Below are 26,204 nucleotides of genomic sequence, written 5' to 3' on the forward strand. Positions count from 1 at the left end.
TATAACAAATTTCATTTGGAATAACAAAAGATCAAGAATATCAAGGGAAATAATGAAAAAAAAATGTGAAGGAAGGGGGCCTAGCAGTACCAGATAATAAACTATACTATAAAGCAGCAGTCATCAAAACAATATGGTACTGGCTAAGAGACAGAAGGGAGGATCAGTGGAATAGACTTGGGGTAAGTAACATCAGGAAGACAGTGTATGATAAACCCAAAGAGCCCAACTTTTGGGACATGAATCCACTATTTGACAAAAACTGCTGGGAAATTTGGAAAACAATATGGGAGAGATTAGGTTTAGATCAACATCTCACACCCAACACCAAGATAAATTCAGAATGGGTGAATGACTTGAATATAAAGAGGGAAACTATAAATAAGTTAAGTGAACACAGAATAGTATACTTGGCAGATCTCTGGGAAAGGAAAGATTTTAAAACCAAGCAAGAGTTAGAAAAAATTACAAAATGTAAATTTAATGGTTTTGATTATATTAAACTAAAAAGCTTTTGTACAAACAAAAACAATGCAGCCAAAATCAGAAGGGAAACAACAAATTGTGAAAAAATCTTTATAACAAAAAGCTTTGACAGGGGTCTAATTACTCAAATATACAAGGAGTTAAATCAATTGTATAAAAAAATCAAGCGATTCCCCAATTGATAAATGGGCAAGAGACATGAATAGGCAATTTTCAGGTAAAGAAATCAAAAGTATCAATAAGCACATGAAAAAGTGTTCTAAATCTCTAATAATCAGAGAAATGCAAATCAAAACAACTCTGAGGTATCACCTCACACCTAGCAGATTGGCTAAAATGAAAGAAGGGGAGAGTAATGAATGTTAGAGGGGATGTGGCAAAATTGGGACATTAATGCATTGCTGGTGGAGCTGTGAACTGATCCAACCATTCTGGCTGGCAATTTGGAACTATGCTCAAAGGGCTATAAAAGAATGCCTGCCCTTTGATCCAGCCATACCATTGTTGGGTTTGTACCCCAAAGAGATCATAGATAAACAGACTTGTACGAAAATATTTATAGCTGGGCTTTTTGTGGTGGCAAAAAACTGGAAAAGGAGGGTATGTCCTTCAATTGGGGAATGGCTGAACAAACTGTGGTATATGCTGGTGATGGAATACTATTGCGCTCAAAGGAATAATAAACTGGAAGAGTTCCAGGTGAACTGGAAAGACCTCCAGGAATTGATGCAGAGCAAAAGGAGCAGAGCCAGAAGAACACTGTACACAGAGACTGATATACTATGGTAAAATCGAATATAATGGACTTCTGTACCAGCAGCAAAGCAATGACACAGGACAGCTCTGAGGGATTTATGGTAAAGAACACTACCCACATTCAGAGGAAGGACTGCAGGAGAGGAAACACAGAAGAAAAGCAACTGCTTGAACACATGGGTTGAGGCAGACATGATTGGGGATGTAGACTCGAAACTACCACACCAATGCAACTACCAACAATTTGGAAATAGGTCTTGATCAGTGACACATGTTAAAACCAGTGGAAATGTGCATCGGCCATGGGTGGGGGGAGTGCGGGGGGTGAAGGGGAAAGTAGGAGCATGAATCATGTAACCATGTTAAAAATGAATATTAATAAATGGTTAAAAAAAACAAAAAAAAAATAACGGGTCCAAAGGCATGTGGGGTCCAAAGCTGTTGGTCCTTTGTTTCCAAATCCAGTGAGCATATACTTTGTTACAGAGACTCTTACAAGGTTTCCTTCCTCTCTCTGTCTCTCCTCTGTCTCTCTCTCTCTCTGTCTCTCTGTCTTTCTCTTTCTCTGTCTCTGTCTCTCTGTCTTTCTCTCTCTTTCAGTCTCTCTCTTAGCTACTCTTTCTCTGACCTATATCCTTAGTTCCAGAACTTATGTTCAGAGGCAGCTCGATGGCTCAGTAGATAGAGTGCTCTGTCTCTCTGTTTCTCTCTGTCTGTCTCTCTCTCTGTTTCTGTCTCTGTCTCTAGAGTCAGGAATACCTGAATTCAAGTCAAGCCTTAGCCACTCTCTATGTGTCCCTGGGAAAGTCACTGCCTTTTTCTGCTTTAGTTTCCTCATCTATAAAATGGGAATTTACACTTACCTCTCAGGGAGGTGAGGATCTAATGAGATAATATTTATAAAGCACCTAGCACATAGTAAGTGTTATATAAATATGTGTCCCCTTCTCGTTTTGTTGCATTTGTTTGAAGATGCACAAGCAGGGAGAGGGCTTTCAAAAAGTCAAAGGGTAAATAGGGAGGTAATTGCTATTTTCTTTTGCTAAATACCTTTGTTCTATCATGTCAAGTTTCATTGAAAACAATGTAAAATATTTAGCTAGAAAAGCCTTCCATTTTATACTTATAGTGGGTTTTGACTCTTACCTTTGTTAAGTCTTGTCAGTTCTACCTCTCTTGCATCCTACCCTTCTTTCCACTCATCAAGTCTTCCCTAGTTGAAACCCTTTACACTTCTTGCCTAAAACACTGCAATAGCCTCATAATTGGTCACCTAAATTCCCTCCTTCCCAGCCCAGCCTCTATAAGAGCCGCCACTTTGATAATGCTAAAGTACATATCTAGCCATGTTACTCATCTTCTCAAAAAATCACAATCGCGTCCCTATTGCCTCTAGGATAAAACACAAATTTCTTAGAGTGGCATTTAAAATCCTTCACAATATGACTACCACCAACCTTTCTGATTTTATTTTAGATTACTCCCCTTCATGCACTCTCCAGTTCTGCCAAATGGCTGTTTCCCAGCTAGGACATTCTGTAGGCAATCTCTATGCCTCCACGAAAGTGTTGTTCTTCACCTCCACCTCCTAGTTTCCTTCAAAGCACAGACTTTTCCTGATTTGTCCTAATTATTCTTGAGCTCTCCCTCTTGAAATTATTTCGTATCACTTTGCATTGGATCTACTTACCAATGTATTTGTTGTATACTCTGTAGAATTAAGCTCCTACAGGACAGGACTTGTTTAATTTTTGTCTTTATATCTCCAGGACTTAGCATAGAACCTTTTTCATTTTCCTTGTCTGAACCTGTCATTCTGGGCTAGGATTAACTGAAGCTAGTCCAGTGATTCAGGCTCAAGTTTAAAATACAGCGAGATACTAGTTGACCCTAAAATAATATAAAAACACTTTACTAAAAATAAATGACAAAATGGGCAGCTGAGTGGCTCAGTGGATTGAGCCAGGCCTAGAGATGGGAGGTCCTGGGTTCAAATTTGACCTCAGACACTTCCTAGCTGTGTGACCCGGGGTGAGTCACTTAACCCCCATTGCCTAGCCTTTGCCACTTTTGTGCTTTGGAACCAATACCTAGTATTGATTCTAAGCCAGAAGGTAAGGGTTTTAATAATAATAATAAAAGTAACTGACAAAAAGTTACAGTTCCTAAAGTTAAAAGAATGTTCATTTAAATATAATGGCTACTCACCTTCAACTCTCCATTCACCAAAGCAACAGGTTATAATAGAATTTCCTGGGCGACAGAAATTCCCTAAGACCTCTAACACCAACTCCCCATGAATTGGGTATTTTGTGTTTAAGTAGCAAGGGACCCAAACCAATAATGTTCCTAAAAACTTTCTCTCCATCCCCTTAAAAGGAAACTAGATGAGGCAGGTGTCATTCCTTCGACACCTGTAATTTCATTAGTATGGGAGAATTAGCCATGAGGAAACAAGCAGATCAATAACTGCTCTGCGAGGAGCACCTTGGTCTAGGTAGCTCAATGGATAGAGCACCAGACCTGGTGTCAGGAGGACCTCAGGTGCTTCCTAGCTGTGCAACTGTGGGCAAGACCCTTGCCATTCAGTCTTTAAGTCATTTTTAAAGCAGAAAATAAGGGTTTAAAAAATAACTCTTCTTTGATTTATAATCTTTAGTGCTTGAAGCTCCAATAAGTTAACTGTTAAATTAAGTTATGTGAACCCAGGTTTTACTAACTTTAGAGCCTGTACACTAGTGGTTTCAAACTCAAATAGAAATGGATCCCTGCTGGCCTGCATTTTGACTCAGAAAATCACAAATTAATTAGCAATATCCAGGTTGATGGCATTTTTATTTTCTTATACATTTTCATATTTTAAAATTTTAATCTGGTTCAGATCACTCAGGAGCTTGACATCACTACTCTTTTTTACACATGTAAAATGTCCCTAACTATTTGTTGAACTGAAGTTCAAAACGACTAGTTACAATTCAGGAAAGGAATCTTGAAGTCACTCTAGTAAATAATGCGTTTTGAGTTCTCTGTCAAATGTGTTGTGTCTAAAATGGTCTATAGAATGCTGGGCATCATCAGAAGGGGTTTAAAGAGAAGGGCACTGTCTTAGTCTGTCATCAAACCCTAGTATATCTCTGCCAGGAATATTATAGGAAGGGTTGATCCCAAAGTTAAAATGAGTTGGGTATTTAGTGCCTACTCTGAAATCCAGTACAAAGGAACCTGGGTTAACTATCTAAGAAGGATAAACCAAGTGAGAAGCAGTTGAATGGGCAATTCATAGAGGTTGTTCACTTGTACCTATACCTTGGTATTGCAGCTAGAAGGGGACCCAGAATCGACTGGTAGGAAGAAAGCAGACTAGCTTACCTTTAGGAAACTATACAATGCTTTCACTGATCCTAGTTTCTTCCTGAAACATAAGCCCATCTTTTTAACATCCATGTTATTTTGGTGGTGGCAGAAAATCATGGCATATTACAGTTCCAACAAGAGATTAATGTTGTTGATATATTCAGAAATCATTGGCATCAAAGTGATAGTTTAAACCATTAAAAACCATTTAAAAACTATATTTAAAAAAATTACTGAAGAAATGAAAAGTAGAAAACTATGTCCTGAGTATTGTGAGGGCTTTAAAGTTAGAGAATAGAAGAAGAAATGAGAGACAGAAATAGAGAAGTGGTATAAAAGATAGAGAGAGAACCAGGATAATATAGTTTCACAGAAGGCAAGAGAAGAGAAAGTTTCAAAGAAGAGGTGGACTTGGGCTTCAGAGAGGTCAAAGAGAATAAAGGCAGAGAACACTGGAATTTTTGAGGCAGTTGCATCTAAGGCAGTTTCAACAAGAGGTAGTGAAAAGAATCAGATTTCATAGTATTTTAGAGGGATGGTGAAGTGATAAAATGGAGGCAGCTGAAATAGACCTCTTATAAAAAATATATGACAGTGAAAGAAAGGAATGTGGGACAGTAACTGGAGGGGTCAACAGGGCCAGGGATGGTATTTTGTTTTTTAAGATAGAAGAGATCTGGATATGTTTGAAATCACGTGTGAAGGATCAAGTGTTTTGGGGGCAGATGGATACAGCATGGAAGGGAAAGATACTAGAAAGAGGGAGATAATAGATTTAGGACTGGAAGAGAGGAAACTGAGGTACAGAGAATTAAAAGGTTTGCCTAGGTCACATAGCCAGTGGCTGAGTTGAAGTTTAAACCCAAGTCTTTACTGATTCCAAATCTAGTGCTCTAGTCATTGCCACATATTGTTTCTCAAACATAGTGATAATCATGTTACTTTACAGATTGTTTTGTCCTACTAGTGCAAGCCCACTACATTTGGTATACTTTGTCTCCCTTTTCCATCTCTTCATAATAATTGTTCCTGTAATTTCATCTAAATAGGGAACTCTCTCTAGCAATTCAACTTGCCATTTGCAGCCCTAATAACTTAGAATGCTGAGGAAGATAATCTGCTCAGGTTCATATATCTTATATGTCAGAGAAAAGTACTGGAATTAAGAAATCTGCTATACTTAAAATGCATTACATATATTTTATCAGCTGATCCTCCCAACAAAAGCATTATTATCCCTCTTCTCTTGATGAGGATATTGAGACTGAGAGAGGTTAAGTAACTTGTTCACATAGTCTACTTTACCTACTACCTAGTAAGTACCTGAAGCAAGATTTGAACTCAAGTCTACCTGATTCCAGGTTCAACACTCTTTTCACTGTACCACTTAGCATCTTGATGATCTTAAACTAGATGATCTTTAGGGTCTTTTCTAGTTCTAAAATTCTCTGATCAATTCTATGAGAGATAATGTATATCAATTAATATAATATGGGGTCTTGTCTAGTAAACAGCAGTCCATCTATAAAACAAAAGGGGAATCAAGAAGGATTAAATTTGTTCTGTTTGGTCTCAGAAGGCATAAGTAGGAGCAATACTGGATGTTGCAAAGATTTATATTTAGACTCATGTCAGGAAAAATTTGCAAACAATTAGTATCTTAAAGTAGAATGGGCTGCTTCAGGAGGTAATAAGTTCCTTCTCATTGAAGGTCTTTATACAGAGATTAGATAATTAATTGTTGGGTATATAATACAGGGCATTTCTTTTGGAGGTGAGCATACAGAAGTTATTCTTCAAACAATATGTCCATTGGTGTTTATGATGTTTTATTGCTTCAGCTAATTTTGCTCTTCATAATTACATGTAGATCTTTCAATTTTAGAAAATAATTTCTCATCATGTCTCATTGTACTTGTGTTGAAAAAAGGAGGAAGGGAAAAGTAGGGAAAGGAAGGGAAAGGAGTGGTGAAGGAAATGTAGCTGGGTCCCCCCAGCTCTGGTAGGGAAATTAACTCAAGCCTTTTAGAGGTAGGCTATGGAGCAGAACAAAAAATCAGGCTAGACTTCAGGAATATTTAGCTGGGTTTATTTGGGGCTTAGGAAAAGAAAGGTTTGACAAAGCCAGGGAAAAATAGATCTCCAGCAATTAACTGGGACCAAAGCTCTTGGGGGCAAAAGGCTCTGCTCCCTTCCAGAAAAAGGCTCTTCTTGGTTCTGGGGGGAAAAGAGCCAAAACCTACGCCTCCTCTCTCTTTTATACTTTCTCAGACACATCCCACAAAGGAAGTTGGGATGTGTCTGAGGATGCTGAAGTAGAGTCCTGGGAGATGTAGTCTCCCAAGGTTTAGAATCATTCCAAAATGCACATTCCCCCCTGTGATCCTTTGGAAGACCAGTCTCCCCAATGGATCATAACAAACACAAATAAACTTATAATCACAATAAAATAAAGGGTATATACATCAATACAAGGGGGAAATGACAACAATTTTTACAACAAAAGAAAAACGACACTATTTTTACAAAAAATCAAGGGGTAGTCTTTTTTTTCTCAACTATATATATGTGTATATATATACATATAAAATGAATGCATTTAAATAAAACATATGAATTTAACAAAACAAATGAATTTTAATAAGACAAATGAATTTTAACCCTGCAAAGTTCAATTTTTTCACATCCGGTTTTTTTTTTTTTGGGAACTCCTGGAGCAGTGTGCAGTCTCTATGGGTATCTCCCTCTGGATTCAGGGAAGCATTAAATTTCTTACACTAAAATAATTTAAAGTCTTTATGTGAAATAAAAACACACACTACAATAGTAATCCACCACAATCATAGGCCATGATTTGGTTAGCCATTCCCCAATTGATGGACATTCCCCCTCAATTTCCAGTTCTTTGCTACCACAAAGAGAACTACTATAAATATTTTAGAATTTACAGGTTCTTTTCCTTTTTCCACAGACCTTTTAGGAAACAAGCAAATTGGGGTATGGGTTAGACTAGATCAATGGTTTCCAAGTGTTGTATTCTTGAGACCCTTTCAGCAACTAGAAAAAGCGTTGTGAACTCTCAGAGTAATTTAATATACTTCTCATGATTTTTTTTAGTTTTACTAAGTACTTAAAATAATAATGATAACTTTTTTGCCCTCAAAGCCCCAAATTAATTTATATTACATAATTATAAAATACAAAATTCCATTCTACTTTCAATTGTGAAAACTCTGCATAAAAATTTCAAAATTAATTGTAAAATAAATATGAATATTTTCTGTGGTACATTCTTTTCTTTTTTTTTTTTACTTAGTTTATTTATTACATTAAAATTTCCAGGTATCTCTCTTCCTTCCTCTCCTCCCCTCACTAGAGAAGGCATCATTTGACCAAATTTTCTGCTTTCCTTCTAATCTTACAGAATTAAAAGAAATAATTCAGGAATACTTCATATGCTTACAAAAATATGCAAGAGTTCATATTAAATTTCTTTATTTTACACATATTGTTGGACACAAATAAGATTTTACTGAACTAAGTTAGAATTGGAAGATGTTTATAAAACCATATACAAAACTTCATTTCAAAGTTGGACTTTTTTATTTGAACAAATATTTGCAATATTTAATTCAACAACAGATAAACACATTTACATCTGGTTCAACATTGAGTTTTTCTGTATTTTGATTTAAAACAAGAATAAAGTAAAAATACTTGCTTGTACAAATTTGTTAGAAAATGGCTAGGAGAATTTTACAAACTCTCTGAGATTGAAAATATTTTTTAAAATTTGTAGCCATTTAACCAATTGATGAAAATGAATAGTTAGTTATGATATAAAATATTTACTGTTTCTAATAACCAGTGCTATATTACATGATCAATGTACTTAAAGTTCAAGGGCATATATTGTTTCATTTTTCATAATCCAAATAACATTTTTAATTATATAAATAATATAAACTAAACTTTGTAAGGAAAATCATTACAGACATAACTTCTGTCTCTTCTACCACTGGCATGCCATATATGCTCTCAGAAAACTTACTGAATGACTAATTTTGCTAACCAAATAACTTGAAAATGCACCGTAGAGAAGTATAGTAACATAAATGGTGGATCTTTAAATTGGAAAACAGCTTTAATATTAGAATGAGAAGTAATATACAATTTATTTCTGCAGATCATTTGTGATGGCCAATTCTGGTTTCAAAATTGCTTGTAATGTGCATGCCTAATGATCATCATTTTCAAACGACTTTACATTTTGTTGCAAGTATGTAAACAATGCCTAGATCACATAATGACACAGCTTATGATTGCCGCAGAACAAGGGAGCTACTCTGGGGAAGTATACAGAATGCAAATGGGAGAATATACATGAGTCTGACCATCTCTTGGGAATTGGTTTGTGTTTGAATGTTGAACTCTTTTGGTGGTTTGGAAACAATTTGATGACAAGTTAAGAAACTGTAAAACCTCATCAGAAGCAGGTCAAATTTGATATGAACACCAAAATGTATGCAAGACCATGAGAAGTGGCAGGAATAAATCTATAATGTTTCAAACGTTCACATTCTTATTGTTATAGAGAAAAATATTTTTGTTACATAACTGGGCAATAATTTACTATTTAAGGTGCCATTAAAGAATTTTTAGCACGATCTCTTTAGAATATCACAGACTACTAAATGGGAACCATGGACTAGATGACTGATAAAATCCCTTCCCTTTCTAAAATTCTATGATTGTATGTTTAAAAAAAATCTAAGAGATGATTTATATAGACAAGAACTTCAAAATTAGTGATGCCAAGCCACATATCCCTATCCTTCCAAGTTAAAGTCATCATTGAAAAATCAAAGTTTATTTAATTTGTTACACTAAGCTTTATGTTTCAGATGACCGAATAAGGAAGATGATAATCAAGTTTAAAAAAAAATCTTTGAGTTTTTAATATATACTATATCTTTTAAACGAAATACTTCTTTGATAGTACTTAATACCAGTGCAATTAGCAAAATTCTTTCTCGGACTAAGGGATAAGAAAGGGCCCTGTGCCAGAAAAAGGAGATTGTAATTATCACCTGGCTGTTATTTTTGAAAGAGATACTGGCAGAAAGCTGACAACCCTTACCTCAACACTACTTTTCTGATAGGTTCACAAATACAGTCTCTACCCTAAGGCCTTTCAGTCTAAGGTAGAGAGTGAAAAATGCAGTCCAGGAATTATATTAAAGATATCCAAGTATCAGAAATGTGACATTTATGGGTTTTTTAAAAATATCTTTCATTTAAGGTCTATTATAGACAGTACCTCATGGGATATTTCGAAGGGATTTAAAATGAAAAAAGAAAGTGGGAACCTTTGATATCTGAGTAGAGGAAGAATACTTGAGGCATTAGAAGCCCTGTGGGAAAAGACCTAGAAGTAAGAATGATAAATGAAGATGAGGCAGGAGGTCTGAATTCTAATTTTGTCTCCTATTAACCAGCTGCATTGGCTGTATCCAGGTTACTTCAAGTCTCTGTGTCTGTAAATGTCTGTAAAATGAAAGAGTTAAATTAGATCTTCCATGAGATTCTGTTATTTTTGTTCCAAACTCATCTTTAAAGAAGGGAGGCAAAATATAAGCAAATAGGGAAGAGTGAGGAGGATGGAAGATAAAACCTTGAAGAAGAGGAAGAATGACTCCAATATGAAAAGCAGGAAGGAAAAAGGGAAGCAGTTAAATGAGGAGGCAAGACCTTTAACAATTTTTCCAAAATCTTTTTAGATAAATTGAGAAGAAAAATAGCTGGTTGCTAAACGAAACAAAAATGTTGTTTATTTAATGGTTGCTAACTAAGGAGAATAGTGTCTCAACAAAGTACTAATGGTGAGAGATGGAGTTTAGAGAAATGGGGGCAAAGTCAAGGAAATAAAGATAAATGACTGGGAAATAACAACTGTGTTAAAATAAGGGAGAAAAGAAATCCACTTTGGGGACTGGACTGATACTTGGCACTGTTTAAACCAGTGGTCAAAATTTCTTGCAGACAACCTTGCAGGATCAGATCAAACTTTCAGAATACTTTGAATAAAAAGTGCTTGCAGAATCCATTGCATCTACTTGGAACTCAGATGACTTCTCAGGGAGAAGTGGAAATTGTTAGGAGAAAAACCTCCGTAGCAAAGGAGTTTCGTTTAGTTTGGAAACTTGGCTTTGCGTTTTGTTTCCAGTGAGCCAGAACAGTTCTCTTACCCACCCTGTTCGAACTCTGAGTGCTGCATGCTGCATATATTGCCAGGTCTTGCCCATATGTGAAGATCTCCTGTTTCCAAGGCTGCAATGACTTTTCCATGCACTTCTTTATTCTAAAGGAGAGCCAGAGATGCCAAGGACCAAGTGTAGCGACAAGCTCCCGGGATCCTTCTGATAATGCATTGTGGCTTTCTTCTGGGAACTGCCTTGGCTAAGATTAGGCTAATAGCTTTGCAGACAGTAATAGAAGAAGGGTGCCAGGAGTCTTTGCTCAGGGGAATAGAGATTTATGTTTCCTGGAACAACCAACTCCATTTTCTGCTTTTAACACTGACAGTATCAAAATGTGAAACTATTTAACCAAACTGAGAGACAGCTAATTCATTAATAGCAAGTGCACCGTTCTCCACCCAAAGGGTGGCGACCCTCTACGCCCACTCTTTTGCCCCAGCCTCCCCTTTTCCCAAGTCTTTAAACCTAAGGTGATGTAGAATAAGGAAGGGGGGTGGGAAGGAAGAAAGGAAGGATGGGTGACTAGAAATCCAGAGGGTGGACCTGTGAAAAGTAGAAGCCAGAGAAAGACGGTTTGGCCCGGATGTCTAATAATAGTTAGAAAGATTTTGCTGGAGGGGTAGGAACTAGGTACTCGGCAGGCTAACGTTGGGGCTGGGACTGAACCCCGAGGGAACCCCGCCCTTCTAGCTGGGTTTTTGCACAATGTTTCCTGCCTCCCTGTGTGTCTATCTGTGTGAGTCACTATGAATCAGAGGAGGTCCTGGCGAGGGGAGGGGAGGCGGGGCAGGGACAGGAGTGGAGTGGAGGGGCGGGGCGGGGACTCCACTCCCACTGAGGATGTGGCAGAGGATAAAAACCCCACCCTAGCGGTCCGGGCTCTGCCCGAAGCCCGACTAGCTCACTGCTGTCCCAGAGCTTGGCGCAGGTAAGGCGTGCCCCTCCCGCTATTTCCATCTCTCCACTATAGCGGGGAGAGAGAAGTTTGTGAAAGAAAAAAAAAACAAAAGCCATTGATTGCAAAGAGACTCTGAGTTGCTTTGGGGTGGAGGAGGCAGGCCAGGGAAATGAGATGCAGAAGGGGAGCGGGGTTGCTGATCTTGCACCAGTGGCTTCTGGGGGACGGGGCAAGTGGCAGGACTTTGTAGGGTCCCATCTGAGCCCCTTGGCCTGCGCGCGGGCTACCTAGGCAGGGGCCTTGGGCTCTACGGGAGGCGAGGTTGGAGGGAGGCGAACAGCGGGTTCCTGCATTCCAGGGGGAAGGAATCCGCGCCAGGGAGGGAAGGGCGTGGCAGTGATCGATGGTCCAGGCAGCTTCAAGAAGTTTTGGCAAGTAGGGTTTTCGGAATTTATTTCTTCATTTTAAAACTGCACACACTTTTCCAAAGTAAAAGAACTAGCCAGAAATGAGGGTTCTGTTAACTCTCTTCTTGCAGACCTCTCTTTTTTAAGATTGAAGTTACTGAGGAGAGCTGGTCTGGTTGCAGCACTGCATTATGAAGAAAATCCAACAGCTGGCTTGGATTGCTAGAGCAGTTTAAAGCCCTCCGCCCTGGTGGAGGAGGGAGTCTTGTCTTTTCTTTTCTACCCCCCCCCCTTTTTTCCTTTCCTTCTTTTGATTTTCTTTTTCTTTTTATCTTTTTCTTCACTTTCTTTTTTCTTATTACTTTTGGGGTGGGAGCGGCTTTTACCAATAGATCCCAGTAACTTGGGGAGTTACCCTCCCCCCCTTCATCCCCAAGATTGGTGCAGTGGGCAGGGTTATGGCTGATTTTCAGTGGCGGGGAGCCAATTTTCTCTGAAGCTTAACAGGATGTTTCAGATGGGAGTAATGTGGGTAGGAGGTGTTAGTGGCCTTAATGCAGAGGGTATAAGAATTCAGAGAGTACAAATAGAGGCGTGGCATTCCATTTAGGCCCAAATGGCTGCTTTGGTCATGGCTCAAATGAATTTATAGCATACCTGTGCAGGCTGGATAGAAAAGAAACGAACAATAGATCTAGATTCCAGCACCGCCTTAAAACATGATTTTAACATTTGACATTAAGAAAATCGATTTATTTCTCTGGATCTCAGTTTCCTCCGTTGTAAAAAGAAGACATTACTGGATAACCTTTAAGATTTCTTCCAGGCCTGACATCCTAGGATTCTAACTGTAAATTTCAGCAACCACAAAACCTCAAAAAGTCAGTTACCTCATCTGTAAAATGGGGATGATAATAGCTGTTTTTTTTTTTAACCTTCCAGCAGTAAAAGCAGCAGTATGGTACAATAGAAAGAACTGGAGTCAGAGAACCTGAGTTCAGATCCCATTTCTGACTCCTATCTCTGTGTCCCCAAAACAAGTCACTTCCCTCTTGGCCTGCAGGTTCCATATTTATCAAGTGAGACAGTAGTATTAGATTATCATGGCCCTTTCATCTGTACTTCCTGTGACAGTAAGATAGAAATAACCTTTTTTCTTATGAAAGAACATCCTTGACGTGCATTCACTTATTCTGAAATGGTTATTAGCTCCTTGAAGGCTGTAACTGGGGTTTTTATTTCTTAAAAAGTGAATAGTTTTTGTTTAGGGTTGGGTTAAAAAGCTTATTTGTAAGTTAGCTTAGAAATAGGAATAGATTTCCATGAAGAAATAAGTATTGTAAGAAATTGTGGTTTGTTTCCCAGCCCACAAAAGACTATTTAAATCACAATATAGGTAAACTATGGCTGTAATAGTACTAGTATGACTTCTGGTTGCTTTCAGTAGCAATACAAGAAGTAGAAAAAGAAGAGTTTCTTTGCCCTAGGCATAATTTTGAAACAGGTGATATTTGCTTTTTATATCTTCTTCCCTTCCTCCACCTTCCTGAGATTCATTACGATTCTACAAATATTTAAGCATCTCCCATATATTAGGGGCTGACAAAATTTACAAAGATCAAATAATCCCTGATCACAAGGAGTTTGTGAATCCTGCCCCCCTCTTCCTCATTTCTCTCTACTCCTGACATTTTCTCCTAACCCTTCTCCCCCTCCACAGTACATTTGTGTAGCTCTAAGACCCAACTTTTTTTTTACTAAGTTTTCTCTCTCCAGAATACTCTGAGCCCCATAATGCCCATTTTCCTCTCCTCTTCTCCATTCCTACCTTTCAAAATTCCTTTTTCATCTATGTAACTATCTCTGTGGAATAGTAGCAAGAATGCATTTCATGTGAACAAATTCACACTACAGTGTGAATAACAGATAATCTTTTAACTATTTGAGACATATTTGCCTATTTAAAAGTGGATACATGTTCTTTTGAATGAATCTCCAAGTGGTAGACTTAGAGGAATCATAACAAAGTGAAGTAAAAATATTCAGGCAGTGTAGGTGATGATATTTTTGGTATGGGGAACAACCACATCCATCGAGAGAATCAGTTCCTGCCCCCTCATTCTCTGGCCCCTGCAAAAGAGTGTTGTTTTATTTTTTAAGCTGCTTTCCATAGTTTTTGCCCTTTTCTTTACTTAAGAACTTAGGTACCTGTGAGACTGTTCACTAACCCACTCCCCAAGGTGGTGGGAAAATCATGAAATGTTAGACCTGGAAAGGACGTTAGAAAGTTCATTGAAAGAGCCAGAAACTGGAGTCCTTCTTTTTGAGAACAAATGGTTTTTTCCACTTCACTCTGATGACTCACATGCTATATCATGAGTAGGTGTGGCAGGGAGATGGCAGCAGCATGGCTTCTTCCAAGCTGGAGACTGCTTATCTTTAATATCCACCATCTTCTCCATGAGGCTTGCCCATGATCAAGCTCAATAAAAGTGGCTCACTGGTCAGGAATAGAAATACGGATTGGAAAGGCAATGTTAATGCACTGTGGCTTTATGATACTAAAGCCACGATTGATTTTATTCCTAGAGTTATGACCCCCAGCTTCCTGACTGATATTTCTGTTAAATAGTCTTTGGAAAACAGTCTGAGGAGAGGCAGACATTTCTTCCCTAATTGCTATTGATTTAAGGGGCTCTCTGTATTTTTCCTCTTAGTGATGGATTTAATGGCACCAATCCATTAGGTACCAAGTCTTCATTCAGGAGACACAAATTCTAATAAATCCTAGAAACTTTAGATGATTGGGAAGATCACTGGAAAGAAGAATCATAGATTTAGTGCTGGGAAAGGAACCTAAAGGCCATCTTATTCCATATGGTATCTAAATAAGTCCAAAGACTACAGAGCTAGTACTCTGTACCAGACCGTTACTTGACACATCCATAAATTAATTTTCTGTTACTGCTATAGTTGATATGGCAATTAAAAAATGGGGTAAAACTGCTCATGAACACAAGTCTTCACATAAATGACTCAAGTGGCCTGTTGTGGTTTGTATTACTTAAAGTTGTATTACTTTGACCCATCTTCAGATGTAATCGCTTGAATTAATTAGATACTTGCTGTTCCTCCTTTTTCTGCATGGAGATCTATTTCCTCTGGTGCTTGAATGCTGCCACACCCAGGGCAATGGCCTGCCACATCAGAAGGAACTCTGCTCACTAAAAATTCCCCTTCAATGAAGTTTATTCCTTTTTTTCTCCCAAAGTAGAAATCTTATACCCTGTGGCAGAGATAGAAACCAGCTGAGAAGTCAGGAAGAGATCAGTCTCCGGAGTTGTGAGCTGTTCTCCCAAAGGGGTCCTGTATTTCTCCTAGAAAGCACCCTAGGAAGCCACTCTGCTTGTCCTCAGGTTGGGCAAATTTTTGAACTTTCTTTCCCTATCCATAAAATAAAGGAATTGGACTAGCGAGGCTCTAAGATCCCCTGTGACCTTAAATCTGGCAATATATGGTCCTTGCCTTCAAAATTAATTTATTTGCTCTGACTCAAGTAACAACCCTAATTTGAGGCCTCCTTTTGCTGTTGAGAAGGGAGTGGTTGGGCGTTTGGCTCTTGGAATCCAAGTCCTTTCCCTTCCTTTGCCACTCCCAGGCAGTACACTCATCCTCATTGATCCCAGGAAGTCCCAAGGCCACTTTAAATCATTTCCCACTCTGCAGTTACTCTGGTATTCCAAAGACCAGTCGTACTACTTCCGTGTAAGGAGAGTGGTGGAATGGTTCCCAACTTTCTTTTTGTTCCTCAAATTCCTTTCAACAGCAAAAGGCTTCAAACATATATAAGCTTGTTGTTACAGAGGAAAAATATATTTGTAAAATAATTGGGCAATTATATTCTGCTTAAGGTCCATTAAAAAATATTTAGCACATACCTCGGGTACATCATTATGAATACCCTTGAACCACTAAATGGAAATCATGGGAGGTAGAGGGGGAACCATAGTGTCAGGATTCAGGAAGTCTTCTTGTCTTTGTAAACCTTTACTTGCATGGAGTAAAAAAGATAGTATAAATTGGGACTAAACTTCATTGTGGGTCTGAAGAGGTGCAGATTTCATCTCATTCATGTTTTCTTATTCTACAGGATTTGTATCTACATGCTCCCCTTACCCTGTCACCCCAATCATCCATAGAGGATCTGTCTATTCAAGGTTCTGGAGGACATTGCTCCAGGATTTATAATTACATTACAGCACATAAACTGTCTCTGTAGCCCTCGATCTCTTCCTAACACCTCCTTTTCTGTCTAATTTCTTGGATGAAATTTCCTTCCTTAATAAAAAACATTTACAGTTATTTTTTATTTTTATATATATTATATATATATATTTAATATTTATATATATATTTTAACAAAAGAAAAACCAATAAGCAAAACCAATCAACAAAAGCTACCAAATCCTAAAAATGGCTACTTTTGCTATTCATGGGCTCTTACTTTTCTACTGAAATGAGAGCTGTTATATTCTGTTTTTGGATGATCTCTTTTATGCTCTTCAAACACATTCACCAAGTTCTTACCCCAGGAAACAGATGAGTGTAAGCTGTCTCCCATAGGTGATGTGATCATGAAAATATAGGGTATGGCCAAATATTACTAAAATTCAGTTATCCCCGGTAGCTTTAATGAGAGGGCATACATTCTTTAGTCAAGCACAGAACTGAAAGCACAGCTTACTGGCCTTAAGTTAGTGAAGGAATTCCTTCCTGTTGGGTTCTTCCTGGACTCCTACTTTAACCCAATATCTTGTCTGGAGAGCTACCGAGAAACTGAACAGGAATGGCCCTGACTTGTCTGTAGGTTTCAGAAGAACAAGTCAGAGCAAGACAGGTTATTTTATTTTTAAATGTTCACCCAATCCGACTTGGACTTCTGGGAAGAACATATACATAGACACTCACATATTCACATATAATATTCACTTGGTGAATCGGTCTTTAGCTCAGACTTTAATTAAGAAACTATGAAACCATGTTAAAAAAAAACAACCTGTACTTTTGAAAAATGTCTGAGTAAAGCTGGGCTTCCCCCCTCCCAAGCTTTATTGGTTAAAAATCATAGACTTCATCATCCTGTTCTGGCTGATTGGCATGGTGGTTGCTATGGTGTTGTTTTGTAGTAACCCAATCAACATTCCACGTGTAACTGTGCAGTGTGGGAGTATGGGTGAAACTGCTGGCTGGAATTCAAGTTTTGCTCTTTAGACTGGCCTCTTTCAATGTGTTTTTTATTTGCTCTAGAAAAAAACCAGCATTTTTGTACCTCCTAAGACTCTGTCTAACTAAATTGGTGTTATTCATAGATTGCTGCTGTTGGTTTTTGTGTCCCAGGAGATTAATCTTTGGGTTTAAGGTGGAAACAAAACAAAGCAAAACACAACGTTTGCCCACCTGATTATCATCAGTGGCTTTTCCCCCCATCTCTCGATAATCAATTTAAGCTACCTCTCTAGGAAATTAAAAAAAAAACATTTATTATTATTTTTCTCTTTTTGTTATGGGACAAGACAAACTCCTCATCAGAACCAGGATTAGAGGAAACACAACCTCAAATCATAAAATTATCTTTGAGATAATCTTTATAGTAGATAGCCTTCTTCCTCTTAAGAACTGTACAGATTTAGGAAGTCTTGACTCTGTAGGCAGTTTGTGTTTAATTTTCATGCTCCTAGCACATAGCATATTCAGAAGGTATATGTTTGAAACATATACAATGTACATATGCTTGTTAATTGATTGATTACTAGAAGCTAGGCTTGGTAGAGAGATCACTGCATTGGGGAAGTCATGGGATCTTCCAGTCACAAGCTGGAATACTATAATTTAGTCTAACCCCCTCATTATATAAAAGGTCTGGCTATAGGTCCTAGCCTGCAGGGCTAAAGGTAGCAATTTTGGCACCTGGGTCAAGTAGCTCAAAGGATATCCCCAAAACATTTTTTTCTCTCCCCATTAAGAGAAATTCACTTTGGGAGGGTTGGGGCAAGATTGGGAGAAAGATCTAGAATCTCAGTACAAAAGGCTGCTTCCAGGAGAGGGAGCAGGAATATCCATTTGGGCTACATCCCAGCTCAGAAGAAGCATGCCATCTCTTAGCTTCTTATTTATCCAGTTATTTTGGTTAAATAGGTGCTAAGCTCAGCTGTTTCTACTTGCTGGAGGAATTCAGGTCCTATAAGTACCTATTAAATATTGGCACACTGTCAGAAAGCTCCAGTATCTTGCCTTAGGTACAGCTTTGCAGCTCTACAACTTAATAGCAGTGGGACTTTGGGCAAAGTACCAAATAGCTCTAAATTTCAGCATACTCTGTAAATTGGACTAGATTTAATTGAAAAAACCCTTTCGTATCCCTCTAGCATAAAATTCTGCATGAGATACTACATGAGAATTAAAAAATGACTAGATCATCTCCAAGACATCAATTCTTAGAGTCTATACTAGGAGAGATTTTTTCATGTAAGAGAATAAACAGTTTCTTATTGATATTTTGAAGTTCACAGAAACTCTTCTGTTGCATTGTTTGCATTAGTAGTTGGCCTAGAGTATGTTTCTCTACCCTAATGATGAATTGTTAAAGCCCATTTGGTATAGGTGTGGCTGCTTAGGGGCTACACTAATCCAAGGTGTTTTCTTAGACAGTAAAATTCTCCTTGTTCTCAACCCACCCAACCTGTTTCTGGGAATTACAAGTTCAGAATGTGTTAGAGAGCTTATCAACAAGAAATTTGCTGAAATGGCATTTCTAAGCAAGTTGGGGCAAGTCAAGAATTTAGGTGAGGTTGAAGTGTTGGAAATACTGAAATGAGCCTCCACATTTCACGCAATCAATTTATAAGACAAGGAGTGGGGAACGCTCTGCTTTTCACATTAATAGTAACTGTGGCTTTGGACAAGTCGATCAATCTCCCTCGGGCTCAGTTTCTTCATCTGTGAAATGAGGTGGGTTGGACTGGAGTTTTTGAGGTCCCTTTGAACCCTGAAGCCATGGTTCTGTAATTCTGGGACTATGGGTAGTCTGCAAGTAGGGACTCATTCATCTCATCTAGTCTTCTGACTTGATCAGAATTTCTCAAAGCAATAATAATACAAACTGTACCAAGCATTTAGCATGGATGATCTCATTTGGTCCTTATAACGATCTTGGAAGGTGGGTGGTATAAGTGTTCTAGATGAGGAAACTGAGATTCCAGAGGATGAGGTGATTTTGACTGAGGTTAGCACAGATCTCGTGATTCAAAATCCAGTATTCATTCCATTGTACTCTGTTGCCTTCCTTCATAGTAAATATGAAAAATTAATAAAAGTAAAACAAAAAACAAAGGTGGTATTCTTGGAGGGGAAGTGAATTTCCATGAGCCAATATCAGTATCAAATTAAACTCCTCTGTCTGGCTTTTTAAGGTCTTTTGTAATTGGACCCCACTCTACTTAACCTCTTCAGCTTTCCTATCTTCTTTTAGACAGATGAAGCCTATCTACTTCTTCCTCCTCAAAGAGACTCGATCCTTCCCTCCTCCCTTAGTTTGATCCAAAGCCTCCTTGCCCTTCAAGGCCCTGTCAAGACCCTCCCATCTCTCTCCCATTTCTCTTTTCATCTATGAAGCCTTCTCTAACACCAAATTCCAGTTGCTCCTCTCTCAGCTGCTTTAGTTAGCCCTTAATTGTTCTCTAATTGTTTCACATGTCGGTTTTGCTTTCCAAATAGAGTTTAAGTGCCTTGAGGTCAGGGATCTGTTCTTTTTTATAGACCTTTTTTTCCCCAGACAATGTCATGAATAAATTGGAGGGCCTCATTTAAGAATTTGTTGGCTAGTTGATAGATATCTTCTTAGCTTTCCTTACACTTACAGGCTAACTCCAATTTGTTTTCCTCTTTTGTCTGAAGGATATCAGCATATGGATATATTCACATCAATCAAATATACAACATTAAACTAATGTTTTTACAAGCAGCTAAGCAGGAAAACTGACTCTTTCCTCTGGCAACTAATTAGTCATATACACAATAGCTCTGTTAACACCAGCAGATTTGATGGGATGAAGAGGGGAAGATCCTGTTTTATTTCCAAGGCAAAAATGAGTTAACCCTTACCCCTAACACTCTGTGTTTATGAACAGAAAATACTGATTTTGAAGGATTACTCTTTTTCCAATTTTAAGTCTCTTTCCAAATTTTAAGCATCGGAAAAACCGCTGTTTTTTCTTTGGATGGTATATTTAGACCCATTATATTAGGCCAATTTAGTCTAACCCTCTTTCACGTATGAGGAAACCAAGTGCCAGAGAGTTGAAGTGACTTGGCCAGAGTCTTACAGTGGTAGAAGTAAGATTCATATGGAGTCCTTCTGACTCCAACTCCAGATTGTGTTCTTCTGTACTGTCTTGATTGTAGTTTCATTAATACATTAAATGTCAGTGTTTTTGAGGAGTAACTGGTAGAGTAGCAAGACAGAAAAGTTAGGTTCCATTAGTGAGGTAATGGGAGATCTGACTGGAAAAGTAGTTTTGGGGCAATTTATAGAGGGATTTGAATGAAAAATTAAGGAATTTGGCATTTTTTTAAGGCAATGGTGAACCAGTCAACTTACTATGTAAAGAACAGTAAAAAGGTCAGTGGAGTACTTGCACAAAATTAATATGGTAAATACTGGTATGGTATATTAATATTAAGGAGGCTCAGCATGGAAGAAGGCAGTATGGTATCATGGAAAGAACATTGAGTTTAGGGTCAGAATTTCCAGGGCTACATCCTACTTCTGCTTCATGTTGCACTTAAGACTCTGGGCAATCCCCTTAACCTCTCCATTTCCTTTTCTGTAAAATAGGAGGACTCATTGAGCGCTAGATCCCATGAGAATAATATTGAGCAAAGCCCCCAAAGAATCAGTTTTCATTTTCCTCCTCTTTGTAGTCTACCCCTCTTTCATTGAATGTAACTTTGGAGAAAAGATTGTTATGGGTGAATATACTCAAAATGCAATAATTTACTTCTTTCATACTGGAGTGCATATGTTACATGTTTAGACAGCTGTCTATAAAGCATGTGGCAGGGTTTCATATGGCAACTGAAAGAAAACTTCTCCATCTTTGCTTTTTAGCTTGAAAGGAAAGCTCTCCGTTTTTAGCAAATACGTCAGAAGCATCAGAATTGATGCTACAGTATTTGATTTCATAAACAAGTAAACTTTAATTCATACTTATTTGAAGGAGAGATGTATCATTTTGTAGTTTAGCTTTCTGGCTCTTAGTATTTGCTCTTCTATGTTTGTTGCAAGAAATATGACATGGATTAGAACATAAGAGGGCAAATTTGGCACATTGTTATCCTCCATCTGTGGAAAATAATTCTCTTTGGAAAGATAGAGTGGGCTCATAGAGGCATGAGAGAATGGCTAAAGGTCTCGATGACCTGAGAAGTTCATCCAAGATCTTGATTAGATTCTCTCTGAAAATTCCAAAAGAGAATAAATTGTTGTTCCCAGCTATTCTGGACTAGTCATTTGACATCTGATTTAGGTTCTTCTGACCTATTCAGGCTTACTCCAAGCACACCTAAGCCTATGATTTGATACCATAACTTAATACCCTATTCCCAGCCCAGAATTCCGTGCATCAGAACTGACACAAGATTGGAATTGGGACTTTGGAGCTTAAGAGGTTTGGGAGAGAATTTCTTTGGGTTCTTTACAACCCATCTGTGTTTGCAACAATTCCATCAGCTTTAATTGAATGAGAGATATAAGCTGTAAAACAGTCCAGGGTTAAGCCTTTACAAAGGTACACTGTTTTCAAGAAAGAAAGGAGTCATCCAGTTATCTTATCTCCCTCTTCCTTCCCCCGTTAGGTTGTACCTGGAATTTGCTCTGTATTTTGTTATAACATAGTTGGGATGACTTTCCCTAATACTCCCCCGACTCTGTAATTCATGCCACCATTTTATAAGTAGACTAAAGCAGACTATTGAGTAGAACAGAATATTTTGTTTGTGGGGGTAGGATTTCTCTGAACAAAGGGGATTTAGAGAAAGTAAGGAGGGGCCTCTGTGGGACCACAGATGGCCTCCACAGCGACTAAAATGCCATGCCACATTTCATTGCTCCATCAGAGAGCATGACTGGGTTCCATTTGGCCTTTGTTGGAATTTTGGACTGAATGAACCCTTATTGCGAGGGATCAGATAAAATTTTATTGCTAATTGTATGTCCCTTAGAGACACAGGCTGGTAGCATATGTTGTTCCCTAGAACAGTATGATTATAAGATTGGGTTAGCCAAACTTCAGTCTTTAGTGTTTTGTGCCGCCCAAGTAAGAGCATTAACTAATTATGAGCAGCTGGCTTGAATTTCAGCCATTTTATGTCTCAACATAAGGAATTTGGTTAATGATGGCACCAGCTTTCAGGGTTTCATGGGGACTGGTTGAGTTCTGGATTTCTAGAAACCACAAAAGAATTTTTTAAATACTTGAAAAAAACCTCTGGGTCATTGTGTTCATAACTAATTTGTTCACGTTTCCCTATACATCTTTGGTTGAGGATAGTCATTAATGAGAAGTATAAATTATTGGTTAGGAAAATCCCTATAAATTAAGTGATCTTTATTTGGGGTCATATCCATGGCTTTTTCCCAAATATTAACTACATTTTGGAAGAATAGAACAAATCCTTTATTGGAAAACTTCATCACTTCTTTTTCTGAGGAGCCAGAGACTTCATTTTGGACAATTACTGTTGCTTACCTTTGCAAATTATTTGCAGATGGAATTCTGAAGTCTTATGTTTTAAAAAAGTATTCTTGTAATAAATAATGAATGATGAAAAGTAACTTTCAGATCCTATTTTTTTAAAAAGAATTTTATCAATGACAGGCAGTGTGGCACTATAGGCAGAGTTTTGGTTGTAGAATTGGTAATTAAAGTAGCAATAACTGTCAGTTACTTAGCCTCTTTGGGCCTTACCTCACAGGGTTATTGTGTGTTTCAAATTGGAAAATGTATGTGGAGCATTTTTTGACTTTGAAGTTCTTCAGGAGGATCAGATAGTATTGCTAATGGTGAAATTTAAAATGAAATTTCTCATAAATTATCTGGATAATATCTAAACTAGAAAGATGGCAGGTGACACCAGGATCAAACTTTCTTCAAAAAAATTTGTACCTTAGATTTTTGAAATGCAAAACTGGTGAGATTTTTGATTTCTAATTCTTGCCAGCTATGTGGTTGATTTTATTGGGCTTAGGTTGGACTTGGAAGCTTTTTTGGCTTCTCTGTTCACTAATGGTGTGTGGTGGTTTTTGTGTTTAAAGAATCAAATAAGATAATGTATGCAAAAGCACTTTGTGAGCCCTTAAAGCACTATTATAGATGAGTAGGTTTTTTTGTTTTGTTTTGTTTTGTTTTTGCAAGGGGGGGGGAGGGTAGGGCTGGGTGGAGAGTAAGCTTAGATCAAAGGCAGCCCTTTCTTTTTTAAGCTGGAAAATGAGAATTCATAGTTGTAAAAATTACTTAACTTCTTCAGGTGAAAAATATTCCAAGAAGTAGAAATTATCCTAATGTACTTGTGGCATTATTAAGGGCATCTTCACATAGTTCTTACATATCTTTTTTGTTCCCTCAGCTTCTTTCAAGATGTCTACAGTTCATGAAATTCTATGCAAGCTCAACTTGGAGGGTGATGTAAGTATTTTACTTCAATTTTGTGTTGCATTTTGAAAATGGTTCTTCTGAGTCCCTTCTACTTTTCACTTTTTCAATTTTATCGTCTAGGTGGCACAGTAAATAAAGTGCTAGAACTGGAGTCAGGAAGACCTGAGTTCAAATCTGGCCTTAGACACTTTGTAGTTGTATGACCCTGGGCAAGCCATTTAACCAAGAAAACTTGGATGTAAACTGAGGATAAATAATACCACCTACCTCCCAGGGTGGTTGTATGAATCAAAGGAGATAATTATTGTAAAGGCTTTTGCACAATATCTGGCACGTAGTAGGCACATACTAAATGCTTTCCCCCCTTCTTTCTTTTATCACCTCCCTCCCCAAATTCATTAACCTATACTAGGTTTTCTTAACTTGGTATATGAACTTGTTTGTTAAAAAATATTTTGATAGCTTTTAATATCATTGGCTCCCTTTGTAAATCTACATATTTTATTTTATGCACTTAAAAACATTATTCTGAGAAGAGATCCATAGGCTTTACTAAACTGTCAAGGAGGTCCATGATACAAAAAAAAAGTTAAAACACTCCTGATCTAGAGGATCTCAAGGATTGAAATTCAAGAAGATTCTTCCCCACCATTAATTTTATCATTGTCTTTAGTGCAAAACCAAAGACATTTTATTTTAAATAATGAGCTTTTCCCGGACCTTACATCAAAATTGGAAAGACTTACAATGACATTTCTGTGCCCTTTATTGAAGGACAATGTGTCTTTTGGCCAAGAACCAGCCTAATTAAGATTAAAGAAGCCCATCACTGCAGAATGAAGAATTTTCTGGCTCTGGCAACTCTTACAAACCAACTGCTGGGTCATAGAGGAATTGTAATATACATTTGTGGAGGGAATGACCAATGACCCAGCAAAATTTCAGAGCCTCAAAGTATATCCTTGAAGCAATTACTATTTTCGTTAGTGTAATATACTAGGTAGTAAGTTAGTTATAATCACAAATCAGCATATGGATAGAGAGAGTTTCCCTAAGGAGGAATTTCCCTAAGAGGAAGGTGAAAGACTATTGAGATTATATCTAAACATTAGGGTCTATGGAGATATGCCCAACCATTTGAGTCTATAGATATGGTCTAAGGATAAGGGTCTAAGTTTAATAACATCTCAGCACTCTTAATGGTAATGTGGTTTGTAACTATATCCTGTCTTGCACTTAAAAATATATTTCCACTGAAATAATAATAGACCAAAAAACCCACAGATACAGTTGATAATAATTTTGATAAATGTTGCACAGAGCCAATAGGTACATAATGAATATTAAAAGTTAAAGGATAAAAATATTAGAGGAAAGTGGAAGTAGGAACATTTTACAACATTGGTTAGGGGGGAGAATTTTTAATCAACAAGTAATAGAGATGATTGTAAATGACAAAATAGACAATTTTAGCCACAAAAAATTTTTTAAAAGCTTTTTGAACAAACAAAATCAATGCAGACAGGATAAGAAGAGAAAATTTTAAGTGGGCAAAAAGTTTTTGCATCAAATATCCCTAATAAAAGTCTGGCATCTAAGATATATAAGAACAGTATATGTGATCAAGAGCAATTATCCAATAAATATGGGTAGTTTTCAAATGAAGAATTACAAACTATTAATTTCCATGTGAAAATTTATTCCAGATCACTAATAATAGACATGAAAATTAAAACTAAGATTTTACTTTATATCTGTAAATTGGCAAAAATTTGAAAAAAAACTGAAACATTGGTCAACGGCTCTGTGAAAAGTCAGTCACACTAATAATACATACTTTTCATGAAGCTGTAAATTGGTGTAGCCATTGGGGTAAATAATTTGGAATTATCCAAGAAAAGTGACTAAACTATTTATAATCTTTGATCTTTTTTTTTAAATTAGCCCTTACCTTCTGCCTTAGAATAAATATTTATTCAAAGAAGAAGAGCAGTAAGGACTAGGCAACTGGGATTAAATGACTTGCCTAAGATCACACAGCTAAGATGTGTCTGAGACCAGATTGTATGGTTTATTCAGTCTCATTTATTTATTTGTTTGTTTTGGGACTGTAGAAACATCCCTCCCCAATCCTACCATGTACATCCCTGAAAACAGATAAGCAACACCATCTCAAAAAAGGTGCATATTTTCTACTTTATTTGGTTTTACATAATTTGTTAACAAAAAAGGAAAATTACATACTTGTACTTGAATAATTTGTTAGTGACTTTTTCTGTTGTATTTTACCTTTCTTTTGTTAACCTTTATCTTGTCTTCATTTACACGACTT

General features: G+C 37.5%; 1 protein-coding gene across 1 annotated transcript in view; it reads left to right on the forward strand.

Annotated features, from left to right (window-relative positions):
* The first annotated feature begins 11,739 nt into the window (after positions 1–11,739).
* ANXA2 (annexin A2) overlaps positions 11,740–26,204 on the forward strand; it is a 56,817-nt gene continuing 42,352 nt past the window's right edge. Inside the window, exons 1-2 of the mRNA XM_044665392.1 lie at positions 11,740–11,784; positions 23,844–23,902. Of these exons, the coding sequence (XP_044521327.1) occupies positions 23,855–23,902 (48 nt within the window). The 5' untranslated portion in view covers positions 11,740–11,784; positions 23,844–23,854. The remainder of the gene's footprint in view (positions 11,785–23,843; positions 23,903–26,204) is intronic.

Source organism: Gracilinanus agilis, chromosome 2, assembly GCF_016433145.1.
Source record: "Gracilinanus agilis isolate LMUSP501 chromosome 2, AgileGrace, whole genome shotgun sequence".
In the NCBI taxonomy this organism is placed as follows: Eukaryota; Metazoa; Chordata; class Mammalia; order Didelphimorphia; family Didelphidae; genus Gracilinanus; species Gracilinanus agilis.